This window comes from Atractosteus spatula, chromosome 12 (genome assembly GCF_055471065.1).
Source record: "Atractosteus spatula isolate fAtrSpa1 chromosome 12, fAtrSpa1.hap1, whole genome shotgun sequence".
NCBI classification, from domain to species: Eukaryota; Metazoa; Chordata; class Actinopteri; order Semionotiformes; family Lepisosteidae; genus Atractosteus; species Atractosteus spatula.
Window position 1 is genome coordinate 44508028 of NC_142717.1, and position 25809 is coordinate 44533836.

The window sequence follows — 25809 nt, forward strand, 5'->3', positions numbered from 1 at the left end:
ATGCCTTTGCAGTTAGAACAGTGTCGGATCATCATATAATACAGTGTTAAGAGGGCAGGTTACACTCAAGTGCTGTTATCCTGAGGCTAGAGTATTTCTGCACTCTCATACACAGCCGTGAAAAAAAGGTGTTCTACCATTGATTTTTCCCTTGACACTTAATATAACCTGGTATGATCTATGACCTTATTTTCACACTAATTTCTTCTTTATCTAAGGTGATAAATAGCACATTGACATTACTAGTTTTTGTGCATTTCATCAACGTAAGTTGTTGTGTATAACATGACATCTCCCAGCTCTGTAGAAAAAGACTGCCTTGTATTCACAGTTTTAAAGAGACAGAAAGTTGATTCGTTTTCTAGAACATGAGAACGTAGGAGATGGTTACCAATGAGAGGAAGACATTGGGCCATCAAGCCTGTCTGGTAGTCAGTAGTTAATTGATCCAAGGATCTCCATATTGTCTCTAAAAGATGTGAAAGATGTCAACATAAACCCTAAGTAGCCTCTAATAGGTTAGCATTTCACATTTTGTATTTAGAATTTATATTTTAACAACATGCATGCATTACCCTGCACTTGTCTGTATCCAGCAGTGAATGTTATCTAAATCTTTTTTAATGTCATCCGATGGCTATACAGTGTTTGCTAATCCTCTTAATCTGGTATTGTCTACAAACTCGAATAGTTTACTTACTATTTAGGAGTCTAGATCGTTGATACTGTATAAATTAAGAAGATCAGATAAGATTACTTTTAATTGCCATATACAATTCCCTGTAATAGGAATTTGTCTTTTCGCATACCCCAACTTGCTCTCCATGAGATCTACAGAGAAGCTTGGGGTCAGATATTTATACAGCGCCCCTGGAGCAGCTGGGGTAAAGGTCCTTGCTCAGGGGCCCAACAGAGAAGGATTCCTCTGCCGGCCGCGGGATACAAACCGGCAACCTTCCAGCCTCAGCCTTAGTCACAGAGCCACCGGCCCTACCACAGATCCCTGCGGCACTCCACTTATTCTGTCACCCCAATTTGCCTGACTGCCCACCATCTGCAATTTAAGAATGAACCTTTTATAGGGATTTGATCAAAGGAATTCTTAAAATCTATCTACACCATTTTGTATGCCCTATGTATCCATCACTGATGTTTATTCAAAGAACTCTATCAAGTTAGTTAGGCAAGACCCACCTTTTCTGAATTCCATATATGTGATTGTATAGTTTACTGTAGTTCTTATAATCATTTCCATTACTTTACAATAGAAGTCAGGCTTATAGGTCTGTAATTACTTGGCTCAGTTTTCTCACTCTTTTTATAAATGGGTACTGCATTAGCAGTTCTTCAGGCCATGGGTATTACTTCAGTCTTAAGTGACTGTTGGGAGAGTTGAAGCAATGGTTTCTGAGTAACATCTCTCATTTCCTTGAGTACAATTGGTAAGATACCATCATGCTCCAGGGATTTATTAATCTCGAGTGCTTCTAGCATCTGAAACTCTTCTCCCTCTTCTGTACTAGTAGCATCCAATACAGAACCTTGTACTTCTGCTGCCTGAGGCATGCTGGTGACTTCTTTCATGGTGAATACTGTATCTGACTGAAATGCTCTTTTAGTACATCAGACATTTTCCATTTATTGTGTAAAAGATTATCGTTTTTTGTCCCAGACATATTTTATCTGCTTTTTTTTGTTGTGCTGAAACAACTCTTTTTTATTTTAGCCTCCATTGCAATATTCCTTTAACTTTCTATTTTGTCCTTTCTAATATCATTTCTTACCAGTGCTTCCACTACATTCAACTCTTTATTAACTGGATCCTCATGTTTCTTAATGATTTTATAAAACACTCCTTTTTTCTTTATGGTTTTCCTAATTGTATTGTTTTTGGTATTGTTACTGGTATTGTTTGTTAGCTTTTAATTTACACACGTTTGGGCTAAATATGTTCCATGCTTTAAGCAGAATCTGTTTAAACCTTTGCCATCTGCTTTCCACTGATTTCCAATCTGTCCTATCTCATTGTACTTCTCTTAAACTGTGTTTCATCCCTTCAAAATCTGTTTTCCAGAATTGTAAACTGTTGCTTTGGACTCAGCCTGAACAGTTTCAAAATGTACTTCAAAGCACATAATTCTACGATCACAGTTCCTTAATGTTTCTCCCACAGTTCCCTAATGGTTCAACAAAACAATTACTTTATGAAGAATGATTCAATAATTACCATCACCAAGAAACAGAAGGAATGGCATTCCGCAATCCAAAAAGGTTATCTTGAGCATATTCTCTGCGGAAAACTGTGGAGTTCAAAGATTACTTCAATTCAACTGGACAGAACTCCCCAGAGAGGATTACTAGTATACCTGCTGCTTTTCTGAACCCCCTTCCCATTTGGTGACTTTTAATTTTTAAGTAGATATTTTATCGTTTAAAGATGTCAAAGTTGCCATTTTGAAGATCAAATTGATTTCAAGCAAAGCCTTTACATCAGAAATTTGCCAAATGCCACAGCACTATGGAAATTAAAATGGGATCTTCACCATTATTACTGTATTACTGGTGAGACTGTTAAGGCCCTATCCTCACTTCATGTCCAAGAGTCTGAAAGAATAGAAAGTAGCTTGTTTTGACTTGAGACAATGAAAAGGAGAGACAATGAAAAGAAGTGGGTTTTGAAGAAGTCGGATGCCCATGCTTTCTATTGTTAGAGCCGTAATGAAAGATTCAATTTATCAAATATCCATATCTTTATCCTTAGTCCAACAACGAGTCAAACATTTTATGATTTCTGTAATTTGAATGGGTGGCCAAGAAAACTTCGCCACAGTAAGTTTTTCACTGCTTCAAAGTGAGGTGAATGAGGTATTACGTGGACACCTTTAGAGCTGAACATATCGCCGAATGCACTACAGCTTGATCAAAATGTTAAAAAAAAAACATTAAATTGGGAGCCTTCATTTCAATATTGACTCCAGAGGCTAAGAAAGACTTCAGCATGTTCAACAAGCAAAACACTCAAATGTGAGCAGTACCTATAACACCCTTGTCAATTAATCTCTGTTTTTAGTGATGTGCAAAGTGAGCTATTCTCAGATTTATTGTGGTTATAATTACATTTTAAATTATAATTTTATATTTCCTTGCATATGCAGTATAGTGCTTTTCATAGAAAATGATACCAAAGGAGTTTAATTCACCAATGCAGTATAGCCCCAGGGCACTGGGGTTAACATCCCTACTTTTACAAACAGTGCCCTTGGACAGTTAATAATCAAGTGATCAGGGACCCAGTTTAACTTCTTATCTGAAGGATGTCACCTCCTACAGCACAGTGCCCCATGTCTCCTCACATGGGCTTTGGTTTGAAATCTTAAACAGAGGAATGAATACCACCTACTGACCTGGTACACCAAGATCACTTACAGTACAGCAGCAACCTGGGTTTGATTACAGGTCTCCCATCCCAGTATTGACCAGGCCCAGCCTGGCTTTGCTTCTGAGTTTACAAAGATGGCGGTATTATGGATTAATGCCTTTATCCTAAAGAAAGCAAAATATGAAAAAGTGAAGTGTGGTGGTAATGATTAATTGTTTCTGATTTACTGCTATGAAACCAGACAGCAGTGTGTCTTCCTACTCTTTTCTTCACAGATGAAAGCATTGTTGGTGATACAGCCTGGGATGAAAACAAAAGCCCTTAGCTGTTTAGGTCTTAAGGCTTCAAACCTTGCAGCACTGTCCGCAGCATGGAGACACAATGGGTGTCAACAGCAGAACAGCCAGCTTCCAAGCTGAGTAACAAAGTCATTCAGCAGTTAGCTGCTGTCTTACGACTTGCTAAAGGGCTCCAACCACCTTCAGCGAAGTTGCTACCAAAGGTCAGTACCAAAGGCCTTAGTGCTGAAACACTGCATTGTACTAAAGTCCATCAAATGTTTCTAATAGTTTTAGTCTATAGCACAGTATTTAGACTTTTCAGGTTTAGTATACTGTATATCACTATTCCCAACAGCAGAAAAATACACGTTTTACAGTGACATCTAGTGGCACCCAATTTGACAAAACATCTTTTTATGAAAAGGTTTAACTGGGATCTTTGTGATATACAGTACATCCACAAGACTAAAAAACCGACATGTGCATGAAATGACAATGACATTTTCTTACTGTTCAATCTGTGAAAATGAACATATCTAACTACATCTTTCTTTTTTTGTGTGATTGTGTTTTTAAGGCAGTGCTGCTGTTCATTCTCTTCAAACCTTGTGTTCAAAAACAGCCTGACAGAAACATTGCGTAAAAATATCTCTGGTATAGAAATACTGCATTATTTTTAATTGCACGTTAAGGGCTTCGGTCTTATCATGTTTTTAAATAAAAATGAATAAGGAGGGGCATGAAAGAAATATATGAACAGATTGCTGCTCATCAGGAAACAATCTCAGCTGACTGACAACACTGCAGACCTTGTGGTGATTCCTCCATGTCTAGTAGGAATAAACACAGAGACATGTCCAAAATACAAAAATATTCATGAATTATTACTTTCATGAATTACAATAGAAAGGTACTACCTAGAAGATTTTAGACTAGAAAATACTACTACAATACAACTGCCACATCTTTTATTACTGTTGTTGCTACTCCTGCTACTGTAAGCTACTAATGCTATTACTTCTGCGGATACTACTACTGCTGTTACTACTACTATAATAACATTCATAAGATAACAAGCTGTTGTATAACTAAAAGAAAATAAAGCTAAACTACTGTCAGCTCAAAACTAAAGAAACATGTTTTGAAATGTATCGAGAGTTTCACAGCACAAGAAAGGATTTTATTGCCAAGAGCAGGGGTTTAAAGAAACAGCTATTCTGTCCCCCCCCCCGATATGTTTTAGTTCCCTGAAGAAAAGAAAATCAATTACAAAAAGACAAATATTTAAGAGACTGAATCCAAGGTCAAACAAAAGTTGGATGTAAATTTGTGGTTGAGAAGTGGTATTGTGAACAAGCCATCAATTTGCAAAGTCTCATTTGTGTATGGAAATAATGTACATACACTAAGTTAAGAATAGCAAAGAATGCACCCTAGAGTAATGGTCTGACTAGGACATTTGACCTACAATTGTTGTACTGTTGTAAGAAGAATGTAAACACAGGGTAAATAGGCCACAGGGACAGAATTATTTACACGATTAGCCTTTATATTATGCATTGCAACTCTTGAGTCACCCTTACTATTTGATTTCAACAAATATACACATTCTCAAAAAAATAACCCATTTCAAAACAGTCCATACTTTTACCATTCAACGCCAACTTTTGCAAAAGGCTCGTTGTTACTGGAGCATCATCTTAAAATGATATGAATGCCAAATACATACAGTATTATGCATGGACGCAACTAAAATTCTGAAGTGTGGTTTCATAATGTCGTTGTTCTGCCATGCTATAGGCCCCTGATTTTGGCAGTGCAGCAGATATCTTTGAGAGCCATGACCATCTTCCAGGTGACGTACTGTATACTGCTCTTTCTACTCCTTCCTTCACAAACCCACGATTCGAAAAGAAGCAACCGTTCCATCAGGCACAATCCCCAGAGGAGACCTAGATCTCTTTGTAGCAGCTCCTGTTTGAGTTACACGTCTTTTCAAAATCATTTCTTTCTATTCATCATAATTATTAAAGAAAATAAACACTGTGGGTTTTTTTTAAATCAGTGGGAGAAAAAAAACAACTTTTCAGGAGGTTCCTACTGTGAGACAGACAGGGCCACAGGTGAGATCTCAATAAATTACACTCATAAGTGGTCATTAATTATAGATGACAGCCTGGTTAGACAAATTATTTTATCTCAAATTAGGTGCAAGCAATTAGGCAGCCAGAGGCCTTGGCTCCTCTAGCAAGTATGCAGGCACCGGCAGCTGGCTGGGCTGGGTCACGCAATTCCTTCTTTGAAGAAACCAATAATTAAGCTAAGTATCGCAGAATGTTTTGGCTTCCCTCTGCCTTTTGGAAAGGTTAACACAGGAATATTTTAAAGCGTAAGTACGTAAATGCTAAAGGGCTGAGTAAGCTGGTTTGAAAGGGTGATAACCCCTTGTTATCCAGTTGCTCCCTGTTCTTTGTTTTAAAATTTCACTGAGGTGTTCCTTTTCCCTCCTTGCTTCTTAATTTTTCAGACTTTTCAGTTTCGAAAAGCCAGTACGCAGTAATGAAAATGAATAAAAATAATGCTCATTGTGGGAAAAGAGCTACAGGTTACTCAGTTTAATAAGGGACAAAATTATTATTAATGGAATGTTTCAGTCAGGAAGGTAGGTGTATGTAGTTCATATTTATCTGATAATTTCCATATGTGGACTCTCAGGTATGCCTTTGAATGCTTAACATTGAAGGTGTTATAAAATAAAGCTGTAGCTGTTGCTTTCTTTGAATTTAATTAAAAAACAGGTAGAGTGTGAAGCTATTCACCCTCCCAAGAACTGATACCTATTCTCTGAAATGTGGATTCCATTTAGTCAACAGCAAAGCAGCAACAGGAAATTGCATCTAATTAGAGAAAAGCAGCAAGCCTTACTATGTTTTATTGTTTTTGCAAGAATACAACTCCTGTTGACAAACCAGCAATCATTAATGTTAAACATGATGGTGTCAGGCCTTGCAATCATTTTCATTAAGATCTTGATTTACTACCACTTTATAGGAAAGATACTGTTGCTCTGTAATCAGTCTATAGAAGAGATACAATGATGAATTCCTGGGTTTAAAGGGAATGTCCTACACTGACAGAATGAATGAAGTTACAGTAACCTTCTTAGTCTTGAAAAGAGAAGATTATAATGGGACCTATTCAAAAGCCTCAAAGGCACTGACAACGTCAACCCAGTGGATTGTTTCAGAAAGAACAGTTAAATATGAACCAGTGAACATAAATGGAAACCACCTGGCATTTAAGTCTGCATTACCTACATTTAACACTGAGAACAGGAAGCACATCTTTAAGCATTGTGGGAGTGTGGATCGAGCTGCAGTACCCAGCCAAGTTGTTGAAGCTCATATCCTGTCCTCTTTGAAGAAAAGAATGGATCAGATCCTTGGAACAATTATTGTAGCTACTCACTACCAAATGAGCAAGGCAGGCCAAGAGGCCTCTTCTCATTTGTAATGTGTCTTATGTTCTTAGTGTATGCAGTATAGTGAAACACTCTTTGCCCAGGCCAATGAATTGTGTGTGGACACAAGTAGGTTAATCTGTTTAACTGCTCCCTGTCCAGAAACTTAAAAACATATATATATATTTCTGTACAGACGCCCCCTGCAGCAGCAATATAAAAATTCTATTTAAAAATGTATAAATAAAACACCAATTAAATTCAATTAAAAAGAAAAAACACTTTTCTTATTCAGCCCTTTATTTACCAGAAGGAATTTTGAGACGTCCAGCCCTGTAATAACTGTGATGGAAACTTCACAGATGCTTGGACCTTAAAATCTCAAGAGATGAGACATAAGAACAAAAACATACTGTTCTGAATATTTGTTCTTAAAAAAAAGAAAATGATAGAGGCAACTCAGTGAAGCACTACATGTAGCTCTTGATAACTGTTTAGCCACCTAAATTCTTTGCCCCACATGCGAAAAATTAAAACGGAATCACGTTTCCAGACAGCAGATTAAAAAACAGAAAGAGGCTGCATGAGGCAAGCCAGAAACTGAGCTTCTGTAGGACAGACAAACTGGTTGTAAACTGCTGACAGGACCTTGGTTACGGTCGTTTTCTCCGTAGTATTTTTTCAAAACTTTTGCCATTTCCAGACTTTTCCTCTTTTTATAATAAAAAAACCCACACATCTAATAGGAAAAGGGCTAAATGAGAATAAGCACAATCATAACAAAGGTCTGCATTTAGCTCCCTATCTTTTCTGAATTAATATAATAATAATATAATAATAACGTTAGTCCCCCCTTTTCTTAACTCACACACAGCAGAGCATAACACATCTGTCCATTTTGTCCTTTTTCTCTATACACCCATTGTCCATGAAAAGTGCACACCTCCCATCAGATGTGCACATTTCCTCATGCTGTCTAAGCAGTAGAGTTCCTCACCTCTTCCACAAAAGCTCTTACACCCACACTGCAAAGTACAAATGCCAACTTTCTGAACTGCACAAAAGCTGTTAAAAACCAAACAAAATAATCACAAATGTATTAAATCGATTGGTTTCGGAAAACAAATCACACTGTATGCCATTGATTGGTACGCACAATGAAGAGAGAGATACTGTATAGCATCCCCTTAATTCACAAATTGCAGCGCTATCTGTTTAAATTGTATGTTGAAAATCCTCCTTGGCTTTCCGTTATGTCTGATAGGTGCTTCGTATAAAAAACGATGCACATCTGCAGACCCTGGCTTTGGTTTTTCAGTAAGCTCCTGGCAATCTGGTGCCATAGAGAATCACTCGATAAACACAAAAAATAAAATGATGCAATATTCCAGTTTAAAACATTTAGAAATAATAGAGTGGGACATCACTCCAAATTTCTTCAAAAAGTCTTTGTAAGCCTCAGACAAAAGCCAAGGTATAATTACTGTGACATCGACACCAATTCTAATAAAATTCATGACATTTGGTCAAAATATTTCATACCCTATTCAGGATTCATGTGTAGAGATCTGAAAACCTTTCTTTTAAGCAGAGATTAGCATATAATTACATTTGAGATAACTGACATAAAGAACAATATATTTTAACAAGCCTCTGTGTCAGTGGCCTGATTGCCTTACTTTAATCCACAGACCTAATTATCACCTTCTTATGGACTGGCTTTAGAAGTAAATTAATCTATTTGCAAAGTGTCAAATTTTGTCACCTTTTTTTTCATAATCACCTTAGGTGCAAATAAAAAGACGGAGTACTGTGTATTCATCAACAAGATCATTTCTTTAATAATTAAAAAAGAACATGTCATTATTTTGTTGTTAATTAAAACTGATCAAATATTTATGCCTTGTTTAAGGTCAGATCTATGACAAATATAACATTCTGTACTTTAAATACCAGAACTCAATTAAAATAACAGACTTCACAAAATCTGTGGCACTGCTTTGGCCTAGCTGATTATGGACCTATATTTATCTGATGTAAAACTACTACATACAGTGCTTTATAAGTATGACTGACATTTTTCTTTAAAAATTTTGTTTGTTTTCTAAATCAAATTTTCAGGGATGGATACAGTCGTATTCAACTGGGGTCGGTTTATTCTCACATTTTGTGAGATGGTTATGTGTGGATTCGTTACTGACCAGCTCTAACATGTACACTGAATCATTTACAGTACAAAGCCAATGGAGAATAGGCACTTTTTGCTACAATGTGTGCTGTGTTGCACTGTTACTGGGACTCTGCATGACAATAGCTGGAGGTTTAGAGTTCTAGATGGCTGATATATTTGGATTTTCTAGGAGGGAGGCCTGCCTTCTATATCAATGTCTGTCCTTCCACAGAAGGCAGGATTTTAAATGTGAGGTATTGTCTCCAAAATACAGTATCACTAACATATAAAATACCAAGAAAATCAGGTTATCAGAACCTGAACCACTTTGAGCTTCATGTGTGTTGAGATTGCAAACCATTAATACTATTCTAGGGCTGCAGAAACTACTGATTATTTGCTGCTGTTCCAGAGGCAAAGTGTGATTTCACAAAGCATGGATTCCTTTTAAAATATGCTGATTCTAAGCACAGTTTCAGGTTAAATATTCTTTATTCATACTGTCTATGAATATTTTTTATGTGGATAAGATAATGAAAATTAAAACTGTTTCTATGTATTTTCCCCCTTTGGTTACTGATTTTGCCAGTAAATTTAAGCCTATGATCCCTTCAAGACACAACATCTTTGAGAACCTGTAGAATGGCTTATATTTAATATATTGAACTGGAAACATTTTAAAACGTATTGAACAAGAGTCCTATATTTTGTTTAAGTGGGCTGAAGATACAATACCTTGAAAAAGTATAATCATGCATTATTAAAATAAAAAGGATAGTGTATAATAGAAAGATCCTAAACCCATTCCTTTCTATAAAATATTCATAGAATTCAAATAACAGATGATATAATTTTCTTAAAATATCTCAATCATTTTTCAAAATGGTATAAAACAATATCTATATACACAGGCTCAGAATTTCTAAGCATTTTGCCTCACTGAGGAAATTCACGATGTTCAGCTGTAGGATTCATTACACTGCAGCCAGAAAGAGAACTGAGTAAACAAATGTAAAGATACAATCTACAAGAATCTCAAATTTTTATATGCGGTGATCTGTTTTTCAGATGTGAAGATTAAAGAAGTACCATATAGATCTGAGCTATTTTAAAAGGGACTACACAAAAATACTGTACAGTAGACAACAAATTACTTTGTCAAATAACTCCTTTCTACTGTACATTGTTTCCTGGAAGGAAACAGAAACGTAGACGTGTGATTGGAAGAAAAGGGAGAGTATGAGCATGTTTTGCAATAGATGTCATTCTGGGAGGCACACTCTCCAGACCAAAAGGTTAAAAAAAAATATCTGCAAATAGTTTGCTCCTCGACAATTTTTTTTTGTATTGCTGGATCTCTTTCTTATACTTTACTACAGTGACCTCTGGGTGGCTAGACGTCACCCACAGACTACTTTTTATGAATTTCTTCACAGCATAAAAAAATACAGCTGGAAAATGTGGTTTACTAGGCAAATCATCCCACTATAAACCATTCATGTGGAAATGTGATTATTTTCCTGTCTATTAAGAGTCTCTGCAAAAGGTCTTACGTCTTCATTCAGACCCATAAATGATTTAAATCTACCCAAGCAAATTCAATTACACAACCAATTATTTCCCATTGTGACGAATGATTTATTGGTATTTTAATTATTGATATAGATGTAGATGCTCCATTTATGCATTTTTCGGCAAGAAGGAAAACACTTTTTGGGTTAGAACTAACAGGTGTATTATACTCACTCTATACAGTTCATAAACCGATTTCAGTTCTAGACCCTCAATTTGTTTTGTAAACCAATTTTTAATCATTTAAAAAATGTAAAGCCAGAACAAATGAAAAACATATTATACTTGCTATATACTGTATATACAGAAAGCAACAGATAACAATACTCTTAGCAAATCAAGATTTAAAGTATTTTAACAAATAAATAATACATCCTTTAAAAATAAATCCCATAAATGCCAGGCAGTAATAATTCATATAGTTAATAAAAATACACACATTATATAGACTGAAATGTTTTCTTAATTTTACTGCTATAAATATATAGCATTCTTCTGTGTGCATGTTGTTTAAAAACACACTGTTTTTTCCCCTCTGTATTTGTGTTTTTATCTAGGAAGAAACATCTTTCTTTCTGGATGGGTAAGCCATACACTCAGTTTTCCAACAACTGAGATAACTGTTTATCAAGCAGCATTAAAAATTAAAAATCCCCCAAAAATCTCTTGCGGAGCAGAAAAATATGTTGCATTGTAAACATAACCTCGTGCACGGTACATTGCACATAAACCTCCATAAAAAAAGATCTATCCACATTACTTCACACATCTTAAATCTAAACAAATGAAATAACAGCATTTCAACAGCCATATTGTAATTAAAGAAACTGTTGTAAACTTACCAGGTTTTGCTACTGTTTAAATGTAATGTTTGAAGTACCTGTTGAGTTTCAGGTATTATATTACTGTACCTGTGTTATTGGAACAAAAATGATTTTGAGGTGGACGCAACGATTTTCCTTTAGTATAGTATTTTAATCTGCATTTTTAAAATGTATTTTTGTGCAAAACATGCATGACAAATGCGACATACTGTATATAAGCTGCAAACAATGTTCAATGTTAAACAATATAAGCTGTTTAATTATCTGTTAAATCAGGGGAAAAAAGCTGTAAATGAAATCCAAACTTACCTACTGTTGAACTTCTCAGGGTGCTTCTCCCGCATGATATGAAATCTGTGTGCAATGGAAGCATCCTTAAGGAAAGAGAAAAAAAACCTTCTAGTGAAACAGAAGTTAGAATGTAGCAGAATGAGCTTTTCTTCCTTCTCTCCCAATGTTTACTGCATCAAGCTGAGAGACACACTATTCCCCTGCTTTGTGCTCGCGACATTCAACAGATGACATAAATTGTAAGAATTTGAAGAATTAATCATTTGTTTTGTTTAATAGACCATAAACGCATATGTCATGTCATGTAGTATCAGAAAATTCATAAACCTGCTATTCCAGATGAATGGTACTGTAAATAAACATTACAGAATTCTTACAGAATTAACCTAGATTACTGCTATGATATTGCTCTGACTAATTCAATGACACTTTTTCATCCATTATTTTATTTACGCACAATACCAAAATATACAACTCTAGATTAATGGTAGAATAAATGCATTCCAGCAGTTTAAATATTTTTATACTTCTATGCATGCTTTGATAATGACAACAGCACCAAATTTCTAAATGTCTGTGATTTTAAAATCTCCCTAAAAATGTAGTTTTTGTTGTGTTGTGGGTTGGTTTCTGTAAACTGATGGTGCAACATGTTTACATCTAAAAAGTTGAATGATACCAATATACTATATGGAACCAGAAAACATATTTTTGCTTCATCAAGATACAGGTGTACTAAAAGAAAACCACTCCATTTAGATATATATCATATTTAAGCGTGACCGTTTCATTACATAAATGCTGAAAATGCATAATTATTGATACAAATACATTTAATTCTTTTGAGCTTTGGAAAAAATGAGCTCCTTGGTAACTCAAGGCTGTGTTTTCACACAGATATCACTTTATTGACAAAAAACTCCCCTGCCATCTCAAACACCACAGGGTCTCTACAAAGTCTAATTAATTAAACACACATATTGAATAATAAGAGCTGAAACCATATAGGATGTTTTATTTTCCCTTGGCAACTATGTTGTGTTTCTTTTCCCGTTCCTGGCAACATGAGGGCTTGTTTTATTTGTATGTTATCTATTTGTTGCCATAGAAAGAATCATGTTTGGAGAAAACTCTGTGACATTGCATCAGTTTATACATCCGACAATTGATATTTAAGAAGTCTAAAGCACAACCTCTAATCAAATCTGGCAAAAAGGAAATGTTTATTGAAGTAGTAGCTCATTTATGTAGCATTTGCACTTTACAATTTATTTCTTTACCAGTTTCACTTTCTATATAGTGCAATGTTTCATATGCTTTGGTTTCATTTGAAATGTTCGACCACAATGTCAGAAACACAACACCTGCAGATACAGATACAGAATCAACAGGCAAGGAGAATCTTGTGCACAACATTCCAACTGCAGGTAACACTACTTGGAAGACTTTACGAATAGCTCAGAGAACACTGATAAATGATGTTTCCTATGCCATTTTGAAAAACATGACAATTCCCTTTAAGATTTAAAAAAACACTGAGTTAAAGAGCCTTTGCTATCTATTTTGACTGAGTAAAGGAGATCTTTTTTTTCCATCTAAAAAGCAATCTGTTACTTGGATCCAGTTATTGTGTCTGTAACCACAGGAGATACCCCCTGATGTCTCACAGCATGAAATTGAGAACCCTAAAAAGCTGAATTTTTTTCCAGTGATGTCTTTTGTAGGTGATGTTAGACGGAGACCAAAGTGATGTTTGTTTTTAAACTCCCCAAAGATAACACTCTGCACGCAAGAAAGAACTGGAGTGCTGATGGAAACATCTTAAACAGTGTTACTTGACTTCTTACAAGCTATATGGCAATCACAAAATAAGAAAGAAAAAGTTCAAAAGCAATATCTTAAAGGCATGGTAGCACTAACATTGATCAAAGCCCTGAGATCGCAGAGGCAGATCCCGCTGGGTGAGTGAAACTCTTGAGATTTACCAACAAACTGCTCAAAGCAGAATAAAGCAGTATTACTAGACTTCAATGTACTGTAGAAAAGCCATTCATTTGTATACACTGAACCCATCTCCAAGTTATCTGCATAAACAGGAATACAATAGATGTGCAGCTCACCAAAAAACCCTGATTTGAAGCCAATGTACAATAAAGTGTGGGTATGCATGGATCTCAGAAGTGACACAGTTGGTATTTCTGTGCTCTTCTTAAATATTTCTCAGTTGCAGTCGGATGTTCACTGAGCCAGGACTAGCAGTGCAGGGAACTTGCCTGCAGTCCCTCATTCAACAAAGTGGTTTCAGTAGATAGCTGTGAATTGTGAGTAGCAGTTCGGGAAAGGGTAGTCAAACAGGCACCCAGTGGCTCAGTTATGAACTCTGCTCTCATGACGTACCAGCACATTCTTTAGGCTTTCAGCGTAATGAAACAATGTTTAAATTTACATAATACATATTGTAAATGCATTCTGTAACACTGTACTGAACTGCTGTACACTGTACTTTTATATTTCTATACTTTTGCAGTAAATGTCATCCTGTTGAATTTCAGGAGGGCTGTGGAGTTGAAAGTGTCCTCTTTTTTTTCAACTATTCTTTTTCTCAGAAAAATAAACATCAATGCAAATGTATCTACTATAGCAACTCTAGAGCAATTTAAAACTCAATCAAACATTTAATATTATACTGTATATACAAGAGAATAAATTGGCAATAAAAAATCACAGTGTTTAGTGAAATATACAGTATATTAACCACTAGCAGATATACTTTTTTCACGCATCTTCATATAGTTGTTTATAAACAGTAATTAACCTAATTTGGTATCTAACAAATAGACTAAAACATCCATCTAAAGGTAAAGAAAAACATTTATTTTTCAAATGCTTCATGTTTCAAGGACCTAGTATGGAAAGTTTTATTATTTTGTAAAAATGCTTTAACTTCAGTTCAGAATGAATTCAGAGAGTTGCATGCATGTTGCTCTAAAGCATTACCGAGACCAGCAACACTGAGTATTGTATCACACAGCACACTTTTCTTTTTATATTTAATGCAGTGTTACAGAGAAATAGAACCAATATTCTAGAAGTCCCTTATACAGTATACAGTATACACACATTTTTGGATTGGATATTTTTTTACAAATAAAAGGGTTAAAAAAGACATCAGCTTGGGGAAACACAACTGATACTGTAAAGAGCACTTCAGCACCAATAAAGCATTGTTTCTGTTTCTGACCCATTCAACTGCAGCACTGTTTTTCAATTAAAACAACAACATTTTCACTTAGCTAAATTTAATTTTTAATAAAGGCAAAATATTTATTATACATGTCTGCTATAATACACACATTTTTGTAAGAATATTCTGCTACTGTTAGCATATTTAGCAGCATGTTTAGTGACTGTTTTATATTATTTTTGTTATTGGGAACACTTCATTATATAAAGGAATAGTAAAACATCCAAAATATATTCATACAAAGTGTATATTAGAAAATATGTTAACAGTTGTATACTAATAAGTTATATACTTAAATTAAATTTAAAAAACACTTTTTAACTTTTCATAGCAGGGTTGCAAACGTGCACAACACCTTTACCTGCAATGTTCTAGAACTACTAATTAAAAACATCTGTAAGTTATTATAATCATTTAAAGGGCCTTAGATGAATGTGTTATGAACTCTGCTTCTTAACCTTGAGTTCACAACAAGTTATTTGAAGGCAGCAGATCTGAGGAAGCTCGCCATAACTGTTCTTTGGGCTGCTCAAATAATTACTTTTGTAGAATACAGCTCCAAAATTAATAAAGGACATGCATAATGCCTTCTCATAGCTCAGCTTTTAGTCCAATTATCAGTGCCCAAGCCCAGATGATATCTCCTCACAGTGAGAATAATGACTTTGGCAGGAGCACAGGGTCATTAGTAGCCTAACTACATCAGGTTCAGGCGACTTGCGTGATTAGCTTCAAGTGTTATACTTATTTCACTGGGTCATTACCTCCTGCAAGATTATTCCACTAGTTAGCACAAAGGATAAGAAAGGATCAATATGAAAATGGCATCTACTTTCAAAGGAGTCTGAGAATCTCGATAGAGACTTGTGCAGACTCTAATTGCAAAATCCAATGTATCATTAACATGGTGAGGAAGGTAATCTGCCCTTCTTGATTGAAATCCCACCTGGGGTGTTTAAGGCTTTCTGTATATATGGACTGTATAAATCCCACTTTGAGTACTGTGACAAAAAATTGTGTTGATACATTTTTAACAAGATAAAAATTCGCAGTCGCTTTTAAGCAATGTTTTATATTATTATGTTACTTGAAAAAGAGTTAGAGAAGAGAGAGGACTGTGGGCAGAACTGATGCTACAGTCCAAAAGTAAAACATGACCCAAAGAGCACAAGTGGAAACTACTTGGAAGTCCATTTAAAACTGAGAACAGGAGGCACATCTTTATCCGTAGGGTAGTGGGAGTCTGGAAAAAGCTACCCAGCCATATTGTTGAAGACATTATCCCAGCTACTAACTACTAAATACACTAGATGGGCAGAATGGTATCCTCATGCTTTTAGTGTTTTCCCTTGTGTAATTATCATGACATTATATATATACACATACAGTACTATGATTTTATTACTTTTTTTGTCATTTTCCTAAACAGGACCACCATCTTTTTATTTCTTTGTTCCATTGCAGTTATTGAAAATGTAACACTGACAAATGGTATAAATTGGGAATAACAATTCACCACAACATATTCAAATACATCTACTTCAACAAGATTAAAGAATTACTTCCATTAATGTGATCTTAGAAAATACAATCCGATAGTGCTCACTGAAGAACAATTTGGTGCTCCATTCCAGGATGAATCACACAGCAAATCTATTCATGTCTATATCTTCCCTACATGAACTGACACAGCAGGATTGCACAGTCTGGTAGACATTTTAAGCCAAACCTGACCTTAAATCATGACATTGGATCAGCCTATTGACTTCTTTAATTAAAGTACTGCTGCTGGCATGTTATCCGTCAACTGCAAAACTGACTTAAAAAAAGCAGCAAAAAGTGCAAGAAAGATCCATAGCTGGAATATGCAGAGAGCAGTCCAGAAATATTCAAACACACATTTCAACGTGAAAGGAAACAGTGACTTTAAAATAGGAATCCTTGATTGGAAAGTCCAGAATCTTTCAGCATAATCTGAAATTTACAATATGAAGCATCTGGTATGATTTTTTCAAGGATACAAGAAAAAAACAGTCTTTTTAATTTAAAGTGAAGTTGATTATCTGACTTTTATAAAGCAAAGTTTACCAGGCATGCTCCCATCCATTAACTTACATTCTGTTAATATATTATATTATTATATTTTCTCCGTAGAGACATTCAGATGTGCAGTGTAGAATGCATACATGCACAAACACAATATCTGACAGGTGTAATCCTGTTTTGATTCTTAGTCAGCTTTTGTCCTGAGCCATGTGGTCTTTCTGTACCTCTGCACTTTGGTTGTTAACATATTCATGCTTTTTCTTCATTTAGATTTGGTTTCATATGCATTTATATCTATTCTCCAAGTAAATATGGCTCGGCACAGCACTAAACTTCCTCATGTTAATTTTTTAAACAACATATGACAACTGACAGTATGGGTCTTACTGTCAAGTTGGATATAAAATATCATGTTTAATGTCACTGTGATTTCAGAACATTAAACATACAGTACAGCCTCTAGTGCTCAAATCAACAGCTTTATTCTTTTATATAAACTCTAGCTCGCCCCTTGCAGTACATCACATGTCACAGAGCAGACCAATTAAGCACACTGAGCCTTGCCCCTTAAATAAGACTTAACCCTTACCCCTGGCTACAAGGGCCAAAGTCCTTGACTTTAAGGCAGAGGCTGCAGGAGCTGAATATACCATCGCCTTTTCATGCTTCGAGTGAATCACTTGCTGAGTCAATAAATCCAACAATACAACAATGAAGTAAAATGTGCATTTCAATTTAAAATGAAAACAATCAAATTTTTTAATACAACAACAATAATAACAACCTCTGTGTTTTATTTTTTCAGAAATATATCACAGCACTTCTTTGCTAATAAGGTCCAGACAGAAACTCAAAAATGAAAATACAGTGCTGAATTTCAAACTGGGAAAAGACTGAACTTAAGCGACCTCAGGGGTTTTTCTCAGTTTTTCTGACTTTCCAACAAGCATCTGGTTTTCTTCTGAATAGGAAAAAAGGTATATTAAGCTATGATGAACCACCATATTTCTAATATAAGTTAAAATGTGGGCACAAATTCATGCTTAGGCTAGGATAGTTATTTGTCCTGCTCTACAGTTCCCTGAAAACTGGACCATAAATGGTACTTTTCAATTCTGGATTATTAGACATGCATGATGTCATGATGTGATGCTTCTTGAAGTCTGCTGCTAAAAAAAATCACATTTCTGCTCTCCTGGGTGGCGAACAGCAGGAATGTCATGTAAAAGCAGTTGATCAGTTCATTTCCAAACTGGTTTCTATCCAACACCTTGAGAATAATGAAGGAAATGGTTTTTCAAAAGTCACTCAGTTTTAGACCCTGGATTAAATTACTTAAACTGTAAAGTACATATTCTATATAAATGCAGTAATTAAAAAACTCATTCATCTTTTTAAAGCCAGGACAATATTCTAAATGTATTCCAGAATTAGCTTCACTTGAAAAGTCAACATCAGGATGGAACCACTGATCACTGGTAATGTGGAGTTGAAGCTCAATACAGGAGCACCAGTGCATCATTAGGAGAAACTGCACAGTGGCAAATTGCATTCTATACCACCTGATATCAGCAAAACTACTCCACACCAAAGAGAAAGGAGTTCCTGCAATTCATTAAAAGTTAAACTTGTTTATTAGTTGTTCGCTGACTGCTGATATCTTGGTGTGTGCTCATAACATTCGTTCACTAACCTGAGGCCATTGGATTTTCCTTTCAAACACCCTCTCAATACTGCATGAATGAACTTTAATTTTGCAGGAGATTAAAGGGTGATAACTCTCGTAAAAAAAATCAATGAACAAATGAGAGTTAATAGCGGAAAGCCCTGGTTCTGTAGTCCACCTGAGGTCTCAGTTATTTAACTGAACAAATTTGTTTTTAAGATGAACACATACAGTAAATTGTTGGAAGGTTTTATAGAGGTAATAATTTTAAAAATACCTACAAACTCGGTGGGATGGTGTTCCTCTAGGCTGTTAGCGCACTATTCTGTAAATGTCTAAAAAATAATAGTTAGCAGAGATGTCCAGAATTAATGATTTTCATCACTTCTGTTTTGTAAACATAAGGTTTGGTACTCTACAGAAGAGGGCAAAAGTATTGACTCACCTGCTGGAGCAGGGTTTTATTCACAAAATACTGACATATCTAAACAGAGATTAAACTCATAAAAGAATGGTTAATAAATCACTCTACTTTTTAAATCATTTTCTGAGGGGACTGTTTGGCTACAGATTCTTACCATATAATTACAGTAAGTGCTGACACAATAATGCATTAGGCATAATTCAGGATTTTCAATGACTACCTACCCTGTTTGGGCCAGGATGACAGCGGGTCAGGGAAGATAACTACTACATTATTTGAATAACATTTGTGAATGCATGCATCATTATCCCAGCATCACTTTTTAATAGCAGTTGTGAGGATGACAGCGTAGCTTAATCTGCAAATGTCAATTACCATCATTCCACTGGCATTTAGCTATAATGGCTAATATGTAAGACACATAATCTGCATCATTAGGAAAATTTGAAAGAAGTCAGAATCAGAGCATGCCTGCAATACATTGTTACTTGTAAATATGTATAGACAGTAAGCATTTTTCTTCCAGTCGGAAATCAATTAATAAACACTGAAGTATAAGTACGTGTGTCCTGCAAATACCTTCAACATTGTGACAAGCAGGCTGTTTTCTCTTTCTAAAACATACTAAATGTCTACAAAATTTCCACCCCTTTGTTTTTAAAGAAGACTGATGGCTGCTCTCTTTGCAAAGATGAAAAATACATGCTACCCTATTGTGCAAAAAAACAACAATGTGGATCTAAACACCTACGGCATAAGGCTTTAAAGACTTAAACACACTTACAGAGGTGTTAAACTCATTTTATGAAATACACACAAAACATGACAGTAAAAAATATTGCAATGAATAATAAATTAATGAAAATAATAAGCTTTGCTTTAAATCTGTGCACAGCTTCTGTCCTGTACTTTGCAGAAAGTAATGAGAATGTACAGTATATACACACTTTGGTCAATATAGTCATTGATAACTAAAAGGAATAGCACTAGTTCAGTCATCTGATCTGTCACACAGTGCAGAGTTTGCACATGTAAAATATTAAGAATAATATGTTTCCTGTGTCACTGAAGTGAATCTTTTCAGTAAATGCAAAAGTTAAACACAACAGAAATGAAAGAGACTAAATTCTAAATCTAAAACATTATTTAGTAATCACCTAACATCTGCATTTAGCTGGCACAATGTTAAGCAAGGAATGTAATTTCAGCAGCATCCTTTGCAGAATACAGTATGTCCATGCTCACAAAGACTTACCACTCCAATGGAGAAGTAGTTGTTTACTATGCTGTAAGGCACAGGGTCACCCTTTTCATCCTTGTCATTAGGAACGACCTCAATCTTCCACCGGTCAAGCAGGACCTCTGTACTGTTTTCAATATCCTTTAGAAATTTTAGCAGACTCTCTCCTTCATAGCCTATAAAATATGGCAAAATATGCCAGTTCAGAAGACTGTACTTTACTTTGGCTAAGGGCATTTTAGAAGAAGATGAATGATTATGTTACACATGCTATCATTAAATTTATAACTAACATTAACTTCAAACATCAACTCAGAATAAAAATGAAAAGACAACAGCATTGGATATTTTTTCATGAATCAGTGTTCAATGACATCCACTTTAATGAAGTAGTGCACAAACTTTTTGCAACACGCCTGTTGCTAATTTTGACCTACAGTATACATTTTGTAAAAACTTCATCCAATTCAGGGTCACAGGGGAGCCAGAGCCTATCCTGGCAAGCAACAGGCGCAAGGCAGGATACACCCTGGACGGGACGCCAGTCCATTACAGGGCAGACACAGGCCTGCACACACTTACACCTGGGCCAAGTTTCCCAGGAGCCAAATAACCTACAAGTTATGTATTTGGCCAATGTATTTCCAAATCCAATGTATTTGGATTTTGGCACATCCTTCTAAAACAACACATTACCATTCTTCTGTAAGGTGCCATGACTGAAAATGTCGGACAGAAACCAGGTACTGGGGATTGGAAATAATGAAAGGTCACAGGAGTTGTTTGTCTCAGTGTCCACCCAGCATCTTTCTCATCTGTTGTTCTGACACTATTGGGACACCTTCCGTTAAAGACCTGTGTAACCAGTTTGATTTGTCCAGATCCACAGTTGACACCATCATCAGAACTTCCTACCATGACATTTGGTGAAGAACAGACCAGTGACAGGCCAGGCCAGTACGGTATGTCGCATGGTAAGACACAAACATTAGGATTAGGAGCCGCACAACAGAACACATAGTCTGCTAAGGTTGGAAGTCTAGTTTTGGGATCTGAAAGAAGGCCAAAGCCCATAGAGAACAAATGACATGTAAGTTTTATAGTGAAGTAACAGTTCACTGACATAGTCCAGGGTGCAGGAGTCCAACCCAGCAATTAAAGATTAGCAGCAGTATTTTGAGCTTTATTCTGTAATGCACAGGGAGCCAGTTCAAGAAAGCCAAAACAGGAGAAAGATGCTCGTGTATTTTATTTGATGTATTTTAGAGCATCCCCCAGCATGAGCTATATATAATAAAGGCCAGAAATGACTACTGCTTACATCTGCTTCTCTGTATCAGAATAGTAGAGACATGAGCAGTATTACAAAGCCAAAAATGAAGACACCTTCATTACAGCATGAATCGTGATTGTCGACTTCAAGATGCAAACTGCAAGATCAAAGATGAGATCAGGAATTCTGAGCTGGATTGGAACAATTTAGAACAAGCCTGGTAGTATTTGCTTAATCTCAAGAATTTTGGGTTTCATCAGCACAGAAAAGGAAACAGATACCATATCTACACACAATCCGACTGAACGTGATCAGATCCTGAAATGACGCCAGATGTGACCAACTTGTTTAGAGGAATACAGGAAAGCATAAAACACCAGTTAGCAGTCAGTGGTAAACCAGTAATAACCCTGACAATCTGAAATAATACAAAGTGTCTTTCCACACCAGGGTTATTAGCATCATGAGTTTCAGTGTGTTTCTAGGAAGTCAGGCCATGGCTGTACTGTACAGTATGTGTGGATCTTACCTCCTCCCCATCGCAAACATCTTGCCAGATCATTCCCTGTCCCAAGAGGCAGTATACACACTGGAGGATTCTTACTGAGATTTGCTTTATCTGCAAAAGATAAGCAGTTTGAATATCCACAGAATCAAGCTCAAAATAAAGAAATATAGTGGATCATATCATATCATATTGATGAGTTGTCTGTATAATTACAAAACGTGTATAGCTATAATAAGGAAAGCTTGTAAAATGTCTTTTTCACTGTGCCTGATCTATATCGTAATATGTTACATTATGTATTTTTAGTTTTCTTCTTTGTTGTAAATTAAAAAGACTTTCCCAGAATAATAATATACTGTACATGTTAATACATGTTTGTGTTTGTTTGTTTTTTTGCTTTTGAATATGAAGCAAGTTTCAGAAATAAAACTTTGTGGGGAAAAAAGGAAGGCACAATAAAATGTCACCAGCTCCCATTTGGAAGTTTTAATGGAAATTCGAGGATTCTGATATTAATAAAAATAAGCAGCTGCTCAACTGGTTTGAACCTGGAGTTCAGAGAAAAGAGAATTTAGAAGATTTGGGTGAGCTCATCTACTGAGATTCTGCAAAGACAGTTACTTTAATGCCGAGAGAAGAGAGGTGAAAAACAGAAAAAGCAGTTTTGTCATAAACAGCAAAAAAATCCTCAGTAAGCATCTAACATTTAGGACTTTTGCTCATTTACAAATTACAGCTACACGAAGCTCCCACAGAACTGCTAACTGTTAAAAAAGTAGCTGAAGGTGATCAGTAAAATGATTTAACACACTGATCTGTTTTTAAACCTACAAAACAGCTAGGCGGAGTGGATGCTTGCTCAATTAACGTATTTCACAAGTGCATTGTTAAATGTGTAGATAGTAATGACAGGTTTTAATGTTTAATGTTACCTAGCTTTGGGGTGTCACCATGTTTTTTCCTGAACATTATGTTCAATATCGATATTTATTTAGTTAATTTGTTCTGAACGAAATTATTTTTCTGCTCCATTCTAACACTGGAACCATACATACAGTACAGAATACTGACGTCAAACATATAATGTTATTGTTTAAGGTAAAATACATTCCTAGGTGTAACTTTGGTGGTGTTAAGAATAAATTAAGGGCTTACTTTCACCATACAAGTATAAGATCAGTATTTCATGAGATCTCCAGAGACTTGCAAAAAAATAATCCTTGGCTAAAAAACAGACATGAAAACTTCACCTCACGCTTTCTCAAGCTCATGTTGTGTTTAATTAAGAAGAAACACAGACAAGTTGAAAAGTTCTACATAATTCTTTGAGTATGCTAATTTAATCTGTAATATAATACATTAAAACACTTATACCTGTATTTGATGTTGTAAAATTAGTTTTGTCTTTTTTTTCCATTTTAACACAGGAGTAGGAAAATTACACAAATTAAAAGTTTCATGAACACAGCCCTATGCCCTGTTCAATTTAAAGAGTTACAGACTTATGATGAGAAAACACAATAACACGGACGTGTACAGTAAGTACAGTACATTGTAGGGTACACTATAATTCTCAAAATACAAAAGCTTCTCACCTATGAAATCCAGAATCCAGCCAACAGTTCCATCTCCCCCACACGCAAGCACTCGGAAATCTGGAACGTCTCGGAAGAAATTCAATCTGTGAAACAGAAGACATTCCTCATTCAGATTTACATATTAGTCATTCCATGTTAAATCAAGCAAAATTCTGGGGTTTATAACGTGCCCCCCTGCATCACAATCAGTTGAAAAATGCAAAAGAGCTCTAGAGCACACAGTCAGACTGCAAATCTCTTTTCTGGGCTCTGTCTTTAACCACTCCAGCATAACAGCAGAAGAAGAATCACGACAGACTGGTGCCATAAATACACATTTCAACATTATTGCCCAAAAAAGAAAATATAAAAAAAAGGTTCTAGACTTTTCAATTGAACTTTTTGTGTACTAATTAGATGCTTAGTGACTCAATTACAATGCAATTATTAAAACATTTTATGCATTTATGTTCTCTTTCTCTTTTTATATTTCTTTCTTTCGCTCATTCTGAAGGATCCTAAGTGCTTCACACACGCATAGAAGGAATTACACACATTTCATCCACCAGGGAGCTGCACAGTACTAGTGCTGGTCACACTGAAGGACTTATAGACCTCTGAAATGTAAAATAGGTGAAATGAAGGCCCTTTGGTTTGTATCGCCTTTTCACTTAGTACAAAAAGATTCAGCTAAAGTTGCACAAAGTTGGACAGAAATGCAAATTCCCATTGTGTCATGAATTCAGGCCCCTACTAACCCCTTGTTTGGCAGATGGTAGAACTGTACAATTTCTCGTTATAAATCGAATCTCTCCAACATAATTAGATCACTGTACAATTTCTCGTTCTAAATCGATTCCCTCCAACATAATTAGCTTCATTTTACAATTTACACATCTAAAATATGTTGGATGTTTTCAAAAGGCCCTGCCGTATGTTTGTATTTTGTTCGTAAATTAGTATCAGAGCCTTCAAAGGTTAGCCAGGGAAAGGCAGCTGCATTTGTTGTTCAAATGTTTCTATCATTGTAAAAAGACACAAGAAAAATTGAATTTTTGACAATTATTCATCCATAAAACGAGCATGGTCACAGGATAATTTGATCAGAACAGGAAATGGTCAACCAAAGTTCTTCCGTTCCCCTGCAGTAATAGCCCCGTAACCTAATGAGGAAGCCTCTGGCAGGCATGCGGTAAGTAAATGAGCTGCACAAGTTTTCTCCTTTGGGAATTCGCAGCCGTCATAAGATTTAACAGGCATAACCCCAGAATACTGTGAACTAAAAGGGAAATGCGGAGAAATCTGTACTTCAAAAAACACATTTAATTTACTGTTGCGATTCTAACTCAGTCCTTAATTAACATTAAAGAGAACGGATTATGTCAGTATGCGATTTTAACAAGTCCCCTAACAGTAGCGCTAATTTAAACTTTGCTATATACTGTACACTTAAAGAATATTGATACAATAGTGTGTCCAGTCAGCTGACCAGGAGCACTGCCTATTATGCAACAAGTAGCCAGCTTGACCTTTATTTACTGTGACACGTGTCAGTTGGGACAGAAAATGCAGTTGCTTCCAGAGCCTCAACATTATGAAGTATAATAACATCATCTTAGTAAGAAAATATACTGATACACAATGAAAACACAGAATCAGGTTCTACGTCAATATCTCGTGGGGAACATACAGTACATATTACCGTTATTTACTATTTAAATAGGGAGCTTATACAGTACATTTGTTGATAGTTTGACCAGTACTCTTGTTTGGGATAACAAAATACTGAGCTCAAGTCACGTGATTTCGTAGAAATGCCTGTCCTCCAGTTATTGCAGGCTTGAGTCTGGGTCA

The 25809-nt window shown here is 35.7% G+C and overlaps 1 protein-coding gene across 1 annotated transcript in view; it reads right to left on the reverse strand.

Annotated features, from left to right (window-relative positions):
* The window catches only part of dgkb (diacylglycerol kinase, beta), a 100005-nt gene that overhangs the window by 35595 nt on the left and 38601 nt on the right, over positions 1 to 25809 (reverse strand). The window contains exons 16-19 of the mRNA XM_088929133.1: positions 23974 to 24059; positions 22400 to 22489; positions 20613 to 20773; positions 11996 to 12060 (exon numbers count right to left, since the gene is read on the reverse strand). Coding sequence (XP_088785259.1) covers positions 11996 to 12060; positions 20613 to 20773; positions 22400 to 22489; positions 23974 to 24059 — 402 coding nt within the window. The remainder of the gene's footprint in view (positions 1 to 11995; positions 12061 to 20612; positions 20774 to 22399; positions 22490 to 23973; positions 24060 to 25809) is intronic.